Below are 14,971 nucleotides of genomic sequence, written 5' to 3' on the forward strand. Positions count from 1 at the left end.
CAACGAAAATTTACAAAATATCCCATTAAAAGGAAATATATATAGATTTTTTTATATCATATAAAAAAAATTAAATTTTATATCATATAAAGGTGGCGAGATAATATATTATCTTATTCCACGAATATCTTAATAAATGATTGAAAATATAATATAAGCTTGAATGACGAATGCCACGTGGGATGTAACGTAATTGAAAATGTGAAGACCAAAGTTTGGAATTTTGGGAGAAAAAAAGAAAATAAATTTGAATTTATGAATTAAAAAAAAAAAATTAATGGTATTTTCTTGGAAGGGAGATGATGGGGTCCACATTAAAAATGGCACACTCACGTGAAGGATGGTGACTAGGCAACATTATATTGGTTGACAATATTAATTCTCATCCAATCCAATTCCCCTCCATGTCCACGCCATCCATTCCGGGTCCCACAAGTTTAGTGGACCCCACTCCCACCCTGTATTAATTATCAATATCAATATCAATTAAACCCAAAATTAAAAATTGGGTAGATATTTTTAATAAAAGTTTAAGAAATTAAAATTAATTTATTATATATTTAAAGTTTAACCGCACCTATCATTTCCTCGAGTCTTTAAAACTCGTCTGCTAGGGGAAGATTTCCACACCCTTGTAAATGGTGGTTTGTTCTTCTCTCTCGAACATCACAATTGGTGACGGAAATTTTATGTAACGTCTTAATTGAGTTGGATATAATTTGATGTCATAAGAAATTTATTTATTTGGGGAACGATGGGTGACAATTTTTAAATTATTAGATGAAATAATGTTGGATATTTTAGATGAGATTTAAATTTGATGTTTTTTTTATTAATTTAAAGATGGAAATTGAGATGACCAATCGTCAGTCATCTCTAGTTGACTGTACAACAATAGGGTCCAAAAGCGTTGAATTGTCACCGCTCTTACTCACTGACTGCTAAGATTGGTCGCACCTGATTGTACCCTTTTTACTCCAAATCGTGCTAAAATAATTTTATATATTTACTTATTATTAAATACAATTAATGTCATGTTTCATATATTTATTAATTTGACAATGTTGAATATGCTACGTGTCCAGTCCTTTTCTTTTCTTTTAAATTCAACGGGTGCAAAATTGACTAGACGAAACATCCAACATTTGTAGTGATAATTAATGTTTTATCCACTCATCAACTATACTGGATTCTAACATTTAAAAATATAATGATTTGGGTTAGATTATAAATTTATTTGAGTTGAGTTCGTTATTTAATAAGATTTATTTGAGATAAAAAAAAAATTACAACTCGAGCAATTGAGTTGAATTTAAAAATAATATTTAATCACCGTTCAATCTAACTCATGAACACTCCAATTTAGATGACTAAAAACGTAACAACGCCCATTGCAAGCAGATGTTATCCTCATGGGCTTCCCCTCAAGATTTTAAAACGCTTCTACTAAAGAGAGGTTTTCACACCGGAATGTTTCATTCTCCTCTCCCATCAACGTGGGGTCGATATGATATACATAATAATAATAATAATAATAATAATAATAAGATGAGAGAAAGAAAGTGAACATATATTATAATCACCATGACTCCCATAAGTCATATGAGCATTGATATATGAGAATGATTGAGAGCATTGATATATCTTGATTATTAATATTCTCTCATTTTACCCTAACTACCTTCCCATTAATTTAATTCTCTTTGCTTTATTATGATTTATCATTTATTTTTCTATCCGACCTGTCATAGCCGAGCATTTATGAAGAAAAAAAAACATAGTCGGTAACAACCTAAATCCACTGCCAGATATTGTCTTATTTAGGTTTTCTTTTTCGAGCTTTCTCTAAGTTTAAAACTCATCTACTTGGGAGAAGTTGTCGCACCCTTATAAAGAATGTTTTGTTCCTCTCTGTAATCGATGTGGGATCTCACAATCCACCCCCTTGGGGCCCAACGTCCTTACTGATACACGTTCGATGTCTGGGTCTGATATCATTTATAATAGCCCAAGCCCACCGCCAACCGATATTATCCTCTTTAGGCTTTCCCTTTCAAGGTTCTTCTCAAGGTTTTAAAACGTGTCGACTAGAGAGAGGTTTCCACACTTGTACAAAGAATGTTTTGTTTCTCTCTCCAACAGACATGAGATCTCACTCAACTTTTAACTATTTACTGTCGTTTATGTCGATTTTTTTAATTTGAATGAAAAGAAATAGTTATTGAACTTTTGAATTTATACCGTTCTCATTATATTTGAAAATGACGAGACAAAGATGATATATATATATTTTTTTTCGGGTATGTAAAAAATGTATACTTTATTTTGTTTCATTGTTGGGTGAGGGAAGTGTATGATGATGTTAAAATAGAAATGATGAACACGGATTTTATGAAGTTTTTACATGACACGATATGATGTTATTTTAAAGTATGAAACGGTCAATCATTATACTTTGGAACAAAAAAAAGGTAAATGATTATTCACACTATAATGTTTATAACAAATGGTAAAAATTTTATTTCACTTCGTCGGTCTCTCTAGTTGCTCTTTAGAACGACCAACTCGGATCTGTAGTTGAAAGTCTCTCTGCATTTTGGGAGATGAGCATGCAAAATCGAACAATGGGTTATAAGAGATGCAAGTAAAAGTTTTGTAATCTTCGACTCAACTAAAACAATATTATACCATTTTGTATAAAAAGTTATATGGTCTTAATGAATTAACGTAAGAATCGTTCTAAAACATGACAGAAACGACTGTTTCAAAGGAGTTTTAAAAAATTCCTTATTTAATATGAAAGAAAAGTTCTAAGATCTATAAACCCTCGAGAATGAATGGAAAATTCTATAAATATATATTATTTATGAGATTTCGAGAGATATATAAAGATTTTATTTTTGTTGTTTTTATGAAGAATACAAATTTCAATTATTAAATGCCCATTCATTTGAATTATTATATATTAAAAAATAAAATTTATTATACGATTTAATTAGTTGAACTATGTTTAAATTGATAAAATAAGATACAAGAAGGTAAATTAAAAAAATATTAATATTTTTAGATCTGAAGTGTGAAATTACATTTTTAGTTTTGTATATCAGTTAAACTACGTCGTTTTGAAGTGGAAGAGAGGCGAAATACCCAAATTAGCCTCAACGGTTAAAAAAACAGGGAGATAAAATGCATGAACCAGGCATAAAGTGAGGCGTGTGTAGCACGCTCCCAAATTTCGTAAATGAAACCGTATGCAATTGGAAAGTGGTGAACACGCGATTCGGAAGCGCGTATCTCATTGCTTATCGGACTCTTATGTTCTTTCCAAACAACCTCACGAATTTTTAACCAATCCCTCTGCTCCATGTCTCATTAAAAAAAAAAAAAAATCCCATTTTTTAAAAATCTTTTCTTATATTAAAATATTTTTTTTTATAAAATTAATAAAGTTACGTTAAGTTTAATTCTTTTTAAATTATTTGTTTCTCTCGTATTCTTAAAATAATTTTCGAATTATAAAATTATAACAATTTAACTTAATTTTTTTAAATAAAAACAAGAATATTATTTTAGGTAATTCATATTTTAAAAACTAAAAAGCATCACTTTAAAAAAAAATATTTATTTTATATAAGTAAGAAAATTATAAGTTATCCATTTTAAAAAATTAATGATTAAATTAAGAAATATAGAATTATAATTAATAAAATTATTAGTTTTAGTTATAAATAATTTTTTAAAAAGGAAAAGAGAAATAGTGAATTTATTTATTTTATTAAATTGATTTTTACTGATCTGAAATAAAACTTCCAGTTTCAGCTTCCACTCTTTCTCCTTCACTGAGTCTCTGCTCCTTCAACAAACACTCCGATTCATTCGCTCACAACTGCTCCTGCTTCCGCTCACTATGGACAAAACAGCCACCGGCCCTTGGCGACATGAGCCGCCGCCGGTTCTTTCCTCCGCCGTCTACCGGCCGCCGGACACTCCACTCGAGCCGATGGAGTTTCTCTCGCGGTCTTGGAGTGTGTCGGCTTTAGAAGTCTCCAAAGCTCTAGCCCCTCCTCGTTTCACTCTCTCTAAGCACCCCAACGCTGGAAATGGCATCGTCGCCGCCGTCGCTGGCGGCGGCGGTAGCGTCATTTTGGAGGATTTGACGAGCGAGCTTGAAGAGGGTACCACTTTTTCTGGAAACCCATTTTCGTTTGCTTCTTCTGAAACTTCCCAGATGGTGATGGAGCGGATTATGTCACAGTCGGTAAGTTTGGTGGAGCAGAGTTTTTTGCAGAGCATGTGTGGACAAATAATCGGATTTGCTCTCTTTTTGTTTTATATTTTGGAGCGATTGAAATTGATTGTAACTTTGCTTATACCCTTTTTGTTCTTCTCTAATACAAACATGCTTCCGATTTCTCTTATTTTGCCCTCTTTTTGTCTCACACTGCGTATATCCCACTTGCCTTTTCGCTGAATTCTTGTTGTTTGTTCTCTTTTAAACCCATTTCTTGTTCATTCAATCCAATCCTTCAATGGGGTTTTCGAAATTTCTTGTGAGTTCGATTCATTCCGATTTCGTTAACCCGTCACTGATTTCTTCATTTTCTGTACTCCAATGACAGCAAGAGGTTTCGCCGCTGACATCCGGCAGACTGTCTCATAGCAGCGGCCCTCTCAATGGAGCTCAGAGTTGCGGCTCATTAACAGACAGTCCTCCCGTATCCCCGTCGGAGATCGACGACTTTAAGGTCAGTTTTCCGGTCATCGATGGTTCTTTTCATAGATGGGTCTTCGAATTCTGACACCCACAGTTCGTGCCGGCCCATTGTCTCGTCCTTTTTGTTTGTTAATAAATATTACAGGGCTGTTCTTCTGGTTGCACACCGATCGTTTCTCATAGACCAAATATATGTTTTATCAGCTTTCACAGTAATCGATGTTCTTGAATTAAACACCTCGCACACTTTTTGGCTGTTTTCCTTACTGGGTTTTGTTTTTTTAATTCTGGGGTTTCTGGAAACTTGTTCCCATCGCCGAATTGCCGGATTAATTCCCTCTCCGGCAAGTGGGTGATGTTTAATTAGGCTCATCCTTTGATGGGTTGTCTCCATTTTGAGGCATTTAATGAAACATGGACCCCAAGGTCGTTCTGGTGGGTGCGGTATTACAGAGCTAGCACCAGCACCACCGCCATGGCATGTTGGGCGGCTGTCAATTCTTCGTTATTCACCATGAATTGACTCATATCTAAGTTTTTATGGATGCCCCACCTGTAATTTCTCTGTGCAGTGTGGCCGCTCGAACATCCCTCTCAACAATCAGTACAGAGTCACTGCCACTGGCGGATCCACCACTGTTGGAGGCGGTAAAACTGTTGGAAGATGGCTTAAAGACAGGAAAGAGAAGAAGAAAGAAGAAACAAGAGCTCAGAATGCTCAGCTTCATGCTGCTATTTCTGTTGCCGGTGTGGCTGCAGCCATAGCTGCTATAGCTGCAGCCACTGCAGCTTCTTCTGGATCTAACAAAGATGAACATAAAACCAAGACTGATCTGGCTGTTGCCTCTGCTGCAACGCTTGTTGCTGCTCAATGTGTCGAGGCAGCTGAAGCGATGGGCGCCGAACGCGATCACCTTGCATCGGTTCTCAGCAACGCCGTTAACGTCAAATCCGCCGGTGATATCATGACGTTAACAGCTGCTGCAGCTACTGGTATATGAAATAGATTTTGCTTAGTTAAACATTAATTGGTTTAGTAAGTTTCTTGACATGAAAATGCTTATCCCGGCAGCGTTACGTGGGGCGGCGACGCTTAAGGCGAGGGTGCTAAAGGAAATGTGGAATGTATCAGCTGTGATTCCAGTGGATAAAGGAATGAGAGTTGCTGAGAATTGTAGCAATGGCAATTCCAATAGTAGCTTCAGTGGTGAACTTGTCCCTGAAGATAATTTCTTAGGCATTTGCAGCCGAGAGTTTCTCGCTCGAGGCTGCGAGCTACTAAAACGCACTCGTAAAGGTAAAAACGAGGTCGAGTCAGCTGAGAGTGAGTACACATTTCAATTCATCAGATGGGTGATTGGATATCTACTCATTATATTGTTCATTTGCAGGCGATCTTCATTGGAAGATAGTTTCTGTATACATCAACAGAATGAATCAGGTAAAAAGCTCGATTCGATTTAGTTTTCGAATCCGAATTCGATCTGTTAATCATTCAGCTTTTTGTTTCGGGATGTGAACGATATTGTCGAAGAAGCAACGGATCAAACTTTAGTGCCCCCACCATGGGCAGCCTTTCATCATGTTCTTTAAGCTTTATTGAAGTTCTTTATGTGCAGGTTATGTTGAAGATGAAGAGCAAGCACGTTGCTGGGACCTTCACAAAAAAGAAAAAGAGTAAGAGAGAATTCTTTTGTCTTTCTCTGATAATTTGAACAGAAATGGATGTGGGTCTCCTTCCATTTGGGGATTGATGAAAGTTCATACAATGTTTTCAACTCTTCCAGATATCATTTTAGAGGTGATCAAAGACGTCCCCGCTTGGCCCGGACGACACCTCCTCGAGGGAGGAGAGCACCGTCGCTACTTCGGCCTGAAGACTGTGCTCCGCGGCGTCGTCGAATTCGAATGCAAGAGCGTAAGGGAATACGACGTTTGGACTCAAGGCGTGTCTCGGCTACTCGCCATTGCGACCGAGAAGAGAGGAGGAGGAGGGAAGGGTGTGGCTTGAGGGGGGGAGTGTCCTCTTTTTTTGTGTTCCTTTTGTAAAAAGAAGCTAGATTAAAGGTAAAAAAAGGGGAAAGGTTAGCCAAATGGGTGTCTCTTTAATGATATCAATATAAACAGAGGGCCCTTTTGGGTTGAATTTGGATGGTAAAGTAAAGGCCAATTTGAATGAAAGTGAGTCCATGTTCACTCAAGTTTTAGCTCTTTTTGAATATAGTATAAACCCCACTACTTAGTAATAAACAATGAAGATCATTGTTTAATGTTCTTGCTTATGTTGGGGTAATCATTGTCTTCATGTTTGTTGGCTAATCATTTTAAGGATAATTTATAACAAGTTTAATAATTGTGAATTTGCTTAATCACTTCTCGATCTTTAGAAGTCGATGTAAGGTGGGATTCTCGATTAAGGATATGTTTTTTTAGCTAATTGAGATATACACGATCGGTTAAAAGTAATGAAAGCAAAAAGATCCGAAGGAGATGAAAGTTAATAGATCAGAAGTTTGAACCTTCACTGGACTGAAAAAGATGTGAAATTAGAAAATAACGTGTAATAGTTCAAGCCCATCGTTAATAGATATTATCCGCTTTGGCTCGTGGCTCGTTACGTATTGTCATTAGTCTCACGGTTTTAGAACGCGTAGGGAGAAGTTTCAACACCCTTATAAGTAATGTTTCGTTTTCTTCTCCAATCGACGTGGGATCTTACATCTTACAGTTCATCCCCTTGAAGTTAGCTGAAGTTAACGACTTCGCTGGCATACTAGCTTTTATACCAAGCTTAAGCTCACCGCTAGCCGGGTTAACAGGTTGGGAAACAGGGATCTGGCCCAAGCTTGGACAAAATAATATTCTCTTCTAAATTTTTGTCTAAAATATTTTTTCTCCTTTGTCCAATTCCTTCATTTAATATCTGACAAATTTAACCTCTTTATCCCTACAACCTTAGGTCAACCCACACATTTTTCCCCTGGTGGCTTAAAATTATTATGACCCGACTCCGATAAGGATGGTGACGTGTCTAATATATCCTCTAACATTCAGGTCTATGTCTACTATGTCATTTTTTAAAATTCATGTATACAAAATTGCACTCTACAAAGACGTTTATAAGCAATTGTGTGACACTCACTCTTACCACCAAGCGAGTCAGCCAACTCAAAATCGTGTTACCTCCGGTCCAACGACATATACCCAAACCCCACTTTAATAAGAATGTTTAAAAAAAACAGAGGCAATAAAGTGAGATACAATACATGAGTTTTGGCAAGAAAACTATATATCATGAAAGCAATAAAATGAGATACAAGGCATGAGTTTTGACATGCAACGAGCAAGAGTTTCGGCATGCAATGGGCATGTGGCCATAGTCAACATGCCTTAGACAAACATGATCGTGTCAATTAGTCAACCAGCATGCACAATGCTTTTATAGTTTATGGAGTGATCATCTTTCTTAAGCTTCGTTAACCGTTAGGAAAAGATTTGTGGATCAAAGCATTGTGCATACTAATTGATTGTCACGATCATGCTTGTCATGGCCATATCCCCATTGCATATCGAAACCCTTGCTGTGCTCGTTGCATGCCAAAACGAGATTATTATAAAAAAGAAGAATTAGATAGATAGATAGATAATAAACCTCCATGATTACATTAAAACCAACCAAACAACCAATAATCAACAAAGAACTCAAAGAGAAAAAAAAAACAACTTTACAAACCCATCATTGAAACAAAAAAAACATGTTCTAAACCCCATCCCACACTCACCTCACCAGCTATGATTACAACAAAAACAACCCATATTTTCAAATCTGGAGGGTATTTCTAAATCTCTTCAACCAAACAAAAAAAGAAAAAGAACAAAACACGATCTTGTTCTGTTCTGCTCTGTTCTTAGCCATCGAGAACTCTGAGAAGACTAATAAAGAGGTTAATAATGTCCAAATACAGCGACACCGCCGCCCATATGTAATCGTCGTAGCTGAACCGTTTTATGAGGTTGTCGGTGTCGTAAACTATGTATCCACAGAATATCAGCGCCGAAATTCCGCCGTAGATCTTCACCGACAGCTTCCCCATCGGGAAAAGCATCTGTTTACAGAACAACGAAACAGAGGAATCAGCCCAGGCTCAAGCCCAATAATAATAATGGGCCGAGACAAATCGGCCCAGTATGATCGATTACCATTATGAGGCTGAATGTGAACATGACGAGGAGAGCGGCGAAGAGAAATGGGCCGAGGAAACTGAAATCGTGGCCCCGTTTTACGGCCCAAAATGTGTACAGAGTGAGGCCCAATACTACTACGCATGTTATCGCCGCCGCCTCTAGTATTATCTTCCCTGAATTTTTATTAAATAAAAAATTTAATATCCCAATAGGATGGTTCGAGTTATTCGAATAATTTATTTAATGTTCGTGTACCTTTGGTGAAGGCGCAAGAAATCCCAATGGAAAACGCGATCCCAATGGTAAAGAGAGTGAGCAAAATGAAATTCCAAGGATGGTGCCTATGATAAGCGTACAACGGGCAAAGAACTGGTCCGACAAAAAAAAAAGAGAGAGAATTAAAGCGAACTATTTTCAAAAACTAAATAGTTATGAGGCGGGAAATTGTGACCTATGAAGGTGAAGACGAGGATGCCGATGTAGGCGATGAGGCCGGGGGTGGTTTTGACGAAGAAGATGGGAATGGGACGGATGAAGACGACGGCGGCGGCGACGGCGGTGGTGAGAAGCAGTTGCATGGAGATGATGGTGTAAACCTTGCGGATGAAGGCCCACCGGAGCTGAGGGCTGTCCATCATGATGGGATAAAATTGGTCATTTTCTATGTCGCCTTTGGTGCGGAATTGGCCCATTCCGATCTTTGTTTTTTGTTCCGATGGGAATGGAAATGAATGAATCAATCAGTTCTCTGCAGAGAACTGAATCTGATTCACTGAATTATTTTTGGGAATTTCAAGGCATTTGCCTTATTAATTGCTCTATTTATATTTGGATTAACTGTCACTCTCTTTTTTTTAGTAACATACACTTATGGCCTTCCTCAAAATTATCCTATTTTCATGTTTAATTTGTGTTGACCAACAAAAATTATAATTAATAAATAAGTTATCCATTCTATAAAAAGTTTAATGTTTAATCATATTTTATATCTTTTTAAAATTTAGTTTTAGACCCGATCATAGTTCATCGTATTAGAGGTGTCAAAGGTAGAGATAGTTCATCGTATTAGAGGTGTCAAAGGTAGAGGTATTCAGCGTGTTGGGTTGTAAATACTTTCAATCAAAACAACTGTTATTAAAGAATGAACCAAACTCATCTACAGAAATGGTGGTTTGTTCTCCTCCACAATTAATGTGGGACATCACAGTCCACCTCCTTTGGGGCCAGCGTCCTTACTGGCACACCGCCTCGTGTCTACCATCTTTGGGGAAGAGCGAGAAGGCTGGCACATCGTCTGGTGTCTGACTCTGATACCATTTGTAACGGCCCAACAACCAATGTGGGTCATCACAATCCACCCTCTTTGGGGCCAGCGTCCTTATTGGCACACCGCCTCGTGTCTACCCTCTTCGGGGAAGAGCGAGAAGGCTGACACATCGTCTGGTGTCTGGCTCTGATACCTCTTGTAACGGCCCAGATCCACCGCTAGCAGATATTGTCTTATTTGGGTCCCTCAAGGCTTTAAAAGCCAGGGAAGGTTTTCACGCCCTTATAAAAGGTGGTTTGTTCTCTTCCCCAACCAATGTGGGACATCACAATCCACCCCCTTCAGGACCCAGCATCCTCGCTGGCACTCTTTTCTTCCTCCAATCGATATGGGACTACCCCTAAATCTACCCCCTTTCGGGCCAGCGTTCTTACTGGCACACTACCTCATGTCTACCCACTTCTGGGAACAACGAGAAGGCTGGCACATCGTCCGGTAGCTGGCTTTGATACTATTTGTAACGGCCCAGATCCACCGCTAGCAAATATTGTCCTATTTGAGCTTTCCCTTTCGGGTTTCCCCTAAAGGCTTTAAAAAGCGTATGGTAGGGTAAGGTTTCCACACCCTTATAATAGGCCTAGCGTCCTTGCTGACACTCTTTCCTTCTTCTTATCGATGTGGGATCGCCATCAAATCCACCTCCCTTCGGGGCCCAATGTCCTTACTAACACACCACCTCATGTCTACCCCCCTTCGAAGAAGAGCGAGAAGGCTGACACATCGTCCGGTGTCTGGCTCTGATACCATTTGTAACAGCTCAGATCCACCGCTAGCAGATATTGTCCTCTTTGGGCTTTCCCTTTTGAACTTTCCCTCAAGGCTTTAAAACACGTATGCTAGAGTAAGGTTTTCACACCCTTATAAATAATGATTTGTTCTCCTTCCAACCAACGTGGGACATCACAACAACTCAATTTCAATATATATAGTTTTAAAAATGAGTTAGAATTAGGATAAATTATATATATAAAAAATTATGATATTAAATAAAAATAAAATAAATACATGTAATCGTTGGTAAGCACTATATTTTAAAATAAATAATAAATTCAGATTTGTTGGGTCAATTTTACCCCTTTTCTTCTTCATGAAGAGAAAAGAGGATAAGGGCATTTATGGAAATCTAAAATGGCATTGAAAATGGATGCAAAAGGCCGAATTACACCCACATAAAAAGAGCTTATCGCCTTACACGTCAAACCGTCACTAACACAAAACGAACACAAAAAGGGCTTTAAAATTGAAATCGAAGCTCCAAATCTCACTCGCCGTCGCCATGGCTATGGCTACTGCTTCTTTTCCTCCGCCGTCGGCCACCGCCGCCTCTGCAACTTCGCCAATTGTATTCGAGATCGGAAAGTTCAACGCCGTACTTGAAAAGGTCGAATCGGCTGGATGTTGTTCATCCGGCCGACATCTTCCGCCTCCTCCGCCGAAGCCACTACTAATCGCCCGGCCTTCCGACGCCGGAGAGTTCCCGGTGCTGCTGCTAATCCATGGCTATCTCCTTTACAACACTTTCTACTCTCAGCTCATCCATCAGATCGCCTCTCACGGCTTCATCGTCATCGCCCCTCAGGTTCTCACTCTCCCCCTTCTTCCATTTTTCTTTTTAAATTATTTTCTTAAATTAAATTTTATATTTTACTTTTCTAATATAAATTACTCGTTATATATTTAAAATATTTTAAAATTTAAAATTACCATAGTAATATTTTTCTATACTTAAATAATAATAATAATAAAAAATTAAATTAGGTAAAAAAAAATTAAAAAAAGAAGAAAATATTGGCCATTACTCTAATATTATTTCAAAGTGGGTATAGTCTAATAATTGGTACAAGATATTTTGTAGGAAAATATCTTAATCCAAAATCAAAACAAAATTAATTAATTTGAAAATATAATTTTTTAATAAAAAAAAAATGAATAATTTACATTTTTTATTATGAAATTGAAATTCATCTTAAACTTGCTCTGTTCGCAGCTATACTCAGTGGCTGGACCAGATACAAGCGAAGAAATCAAAGCAACAGCCGCCGTAATAAACTGGCTGCCGGAGGGTCTCCGGCAGCACCTCCCCCCGCACGTGAACCCAAATCTAAACAAAATAGCTCTCTCCGGCCACAGCCGCGGCGGAAAAACCTCCTTCGCCCTAGCCCTAGCTCTAGCCGAGCAGAAATCCCCAAAATTATCAGCCTTAATCGGGCTCGATCCAGTGGACGGAACGGGCTCCGGAAAGCAAACCCACCCTCCAGTCCTCAAATACATTCCCCAATCCTTCGATTTAGGGGTTCCGGTTCTGGTAATCGGGTCGGGTCTGGGGGAATTGAAGAGGAATCCCCTGTTTCCCCCCTGCGCTCCGAAGGGTATCAACCACGAAGAGTTTTTCGAGGAATGTCGGAATCCGGCGCACTATTTTGTGGCGAAGGATTATGGGCATTTGGATTTGCTGGACGATGAAACTGGAGGGCTTAGAGGGAAGGCGAGCTACTGCTTGTGTAAAAATGGGGAATCTAGAGAGCCCATGAGGAGGTTTGTTGGTGGGGCGGTGGTTGCGTTTTTGAAGGCTTATTTGAATGGGGAAGACGGAGATTTGAGAGCCATTGAAGATGGGGATCTCTGCTTGCCTGTTCATCTTCAGACCGTTGAATCTCTTCTCTGAAAAATACCTCACCCCCTGTTTGATATAAATAAATATATATAGATAATAATTAAATATAGTGTTTTGTAGCCAATTTTATGTATTTAATTATGTGTTTTGCTAGTGGTGGGTTTGAGTTGTTATAAATGGTGTCCGAGCCAATACTGGGTGTGCCAATGAAGACGCTAAGCCCGGAAGGGGTGGACATTGGGTGGTTTGCCAGCAAGGATGTTGTGCCTCGAAGGGGGTGGATTGCGAGATCCCACATTGATTGGGGGGGGGGAGACGAGTGTCAGCAAGGAGATGGTGGACGCTTGGTGGTGTGCTAATGAAAATGCTGTGTCACGAAGGGGAGTGGATTGTGAGACCCCATATTGATTGGAGAGGGAGACGAGTGCTAGTGAGGACGCTAGACCCGGAAAGAAGTGGATTGTGAGATTCCATCTCGATTAGAGAATGGAACAAGTGTCAACCAAGACACTGGCCCTGAAAGGGATCCCAAATTGATTGGAGAGGGAACGAAACATTCTTTATAATGGAATGAAAAGCAATATTCCGCTATTAAATTTTAAAATACAAAATTATATTTAAAATATATAATGAGTATAGGTTGTTTTAATAGGTCAATTTAATCTAAATGTCATTTTTTAAAAATTATTAGGCCAATAAGAATTAAATTTTGTGTAGAAACAAAAGAAAATGATAATATTATTTATTTTAGTACAAGCAAGGTAGAGCATAGGAATTTAAACCTCCAAATGGGCCGGAATTTCATGTAAAAGCCCAATAGTTATTTCAGAAGCCCAGGTAAGCAATCATGTGAGTTCTGTAATTGACCCCAATTGGGATCGACGAAGGGTTTTTGTCGCCGTCGTCGAGAGGTTTTTGATTCCGGCCAAATCTTTAAGCTTCTTCTCCATGAAAATGTAAGTAATTATTCCTCATTCTTCCTGCAATTGTGTTTCGAACTGTTTGATTCTGCAATTTCTATTCAACTGAGATGTCAATTTACAGTTGCTAACAATTTAGTTGGAAGAATTGTTTGCAGACTAGAGGCCAATGCAGGCGCTCTTACAAATTTCGAGGTGCTCGACTTTTTGAGATCGAAGGGGGCAGCGAAGGATCCCACTAGGGTTCTTGCGAAAGTAGCACCGTCTGAGTACAAGGTTATATAGTTTCTTCCCTTCTTTTTGTGCTGGCCTACGCGTTGTTGTTGCAGGTTTTAATTGGATCCTTTTTCTTTTATTTGTAGGTTTATGATTATTTGAATCAAACTCATGCTTGTAATCAAACGAGAGAAGCTATCATTGAGTTTGTTGACAAGTCTAAAAAGTATGATCTCGCGAAAGCTGAACTTCTCAATATCCTCAATTTGCGACCGATTACTCCGGTTGAGATATTCCCGGTAATTTCCCCCTTTCATGACTGTAGTTCTTCCTTATAATTTTTGTGATCAATTTTTAGATGAATTTTATGTTTTTGTATGTAGTCTCTGTTCTAAATTCATCTTCCACTTGCCCATATGTGTGAATGAGTTAACTTTGTTGAGAATTGTCGGGAGGGAGTCCCACATGGATTAATTAAGGGGTTGATCATGAGTTTATAAGTATGGAATATATCTCTATTGGTACGAGACTTTTTGGGGAAACCAAAAGCAAAGACACGAGAGCTTATGTTCAAAGTGGACTATATCGTACCGTTATAGAGGTTTCTGATTCCTAATATAGTATCAGAGCCATGCCCTTCACTTAGTCATGTCAATAGAATTTTCAAGTGTCGGACAAAGAAGCTGCTAGCTTCGAAGGTGTAGTTAAAAGTGACTAAGTGTCAAACTGAGGGTGGACTTTGTTCGAGGGCTCTAGAAAAAAGAATCGAGTCTCAATTAAAGGGAGGCTGTTCGAGAGCTATATAGGCCTCAGGAGAAGTTGGACGAAGGGGAGGCTTTTGAGTGGTGCCTTAAACTTTTTTGAATAGTCTTTGTGTTAGGAGGTCAAGGAACTGTGAATGCCATAGAAAGTTTGGTGGACAGAAAAGATCCATAATATTTGAGCTATTTTAATATGAGGCCTTCGAATTGCAGTTTTTTTTTTTTTTTTTTTTT

At 38.4% G+C, this 14,971-nt stretch overlaps 4 protein-coding genes and 1 long non-coding RNA gene across 6 annotated transcripts in view; 3 read left to right on the forward strand and 2 right to left on the reverse strand.

The window, feature by feature from the left end:
- Positions 1 to 647: 647 nt before the first annotated feature.
- LOC111460132 (protein LIFEGUARD 2-like) lies at positions 648 to 9,662 on the reverse strand. Of its 2 annotated transcripts, XM_023103246.1 has the most exons (5): positions 9,351 to 9,662; positions 9,155 to 9,268; positions 8,915 to 9,072; positions 8,598 to 8,820; positions 648 to 658 (listed from the first exon to the last, which is right to left on the reverse strand). In XM_023103246.1, the coding sequence occupies exons 1-4, from the start codon at positions 9,589 to 9,591 to the stop codon at positions 8,623 to 8,625; spliced, it is 711 nt and encodes a 236-aa protein (XP_022959014.1). In that variant the 5' UTR covers positions 9,592 to 9,662; the 3' UTR covers positions 648 to 658; positions 8,598 to 8,622. The 2 variants fall into 2 exon arrangements, with proteins under 2 accessions (XP_022959014.1, XP_022959012.1); XM_023103244.1 differs by lacking the exon at positions 648 to 658 and having other exon boundaries at positions 8,357 to 8,820.
- On the forward strand, positions 3,816 to 6,915 carry LOC111460128 (VAN3-binding protein-like). Its single transcript, XM_023103240.1, has 7 exons — positions 3,816 to 4,258; positions 4,620 to 4,745; positions 5,287 to 5,707; positions 5,787 to 6,011; positions 6,106 to 6,155; positions 6,334 to 6,391; positions 6,502 to 6,915. Exons 1-7 carry the CDS (start codon positions 3,908 to 3,910, stop codon positions 6,723 to 6,725), a joined length of 1,455 nt encoding a protein of 484 aa, XP_022959008.1. The 5' UTR covers positions 3,816 to 3,907; the 3' UTR covers positions 6,726 to 6,915.
- Positions 9,663 to 10,732: 1,070 nt separating the features above from the next.
- Positions 10,733 to 14,971, reverse strand: part of LOC111459928 — a 7,320-nt gene continuing 3,081 nt past the window's right edge. Inside the window, exon 2 of the long non-coding RNA XR_002713355.1 lies at positions 10,733 to 10,803. This is a non-coding gene — a long non-coding RNA (uncharacterized LOC111459928). The remainder of the gene's footprint in view (positions 10,804 to 14,971) is intronic.
- LOC111459924 (chlorophyllase-2, chloroplastic) lies at positions 11,425 to 12,949 on the forward strand. Its single transcript, XM_023102971.1, has 2 exons — positions 11,425 to 11,805; positions 12,214 to 12,949. The coding sequence occupies exons 1-2, from the start codon at positions 11,503 to 11,505 to the stop codon at positions 12,889 to 12,891; spliced, it is 981 nt and encodes a 326-aa protein (XP_022958739.1). The 5' UTR covers positions 11,425 to 11,502; the 3' UTR covers positions 12,892 to 12,949.
- The window catches only part of LOC111459926, a 2,956-nt gene continuing 1,649 nt past the window's right edge, over positions 13,665 to 14,971 (forward strand). The window contains exons 1-3 of the mRNA XM_023102973.1: positions 13,665 to 13,796; positions 13,919 to 14,036; positions 14,123 to 14,275. Coding sequence (XP_022958741.1) covers positions 13,789 to 13,796; positions 13,919 to 14,036; positions 14,123 to 14,275 — 279 coding nt within the window. The 5' untranslated portion in view covers positions 13,665 to 13,788. The remainder of the gene's footprint in view (positions 13,797 to 13,918; positions 14,037 to 14,122; positions 14,276 to 14,971) is intronic.

The sequence above is a fragment of the Cucurbita moschata genome, unplaced genomic scaffold (assembly GCF_002738365.1).
Source record: "Cucurbita moschata cultivar Rifu unplaced genomic scaffold, Cmos_1.0 Cmo_Scf00023, whole genome shotgun sequence".
Classification (NCBI taxonomy): domain Eukaryota; kingdom Viridiplantae; phylum Streptophyta; class Magnoliopsida; order Cucurbitales; family Cucurbitaceae; genus Cucurbita; species Cucurbita moschata.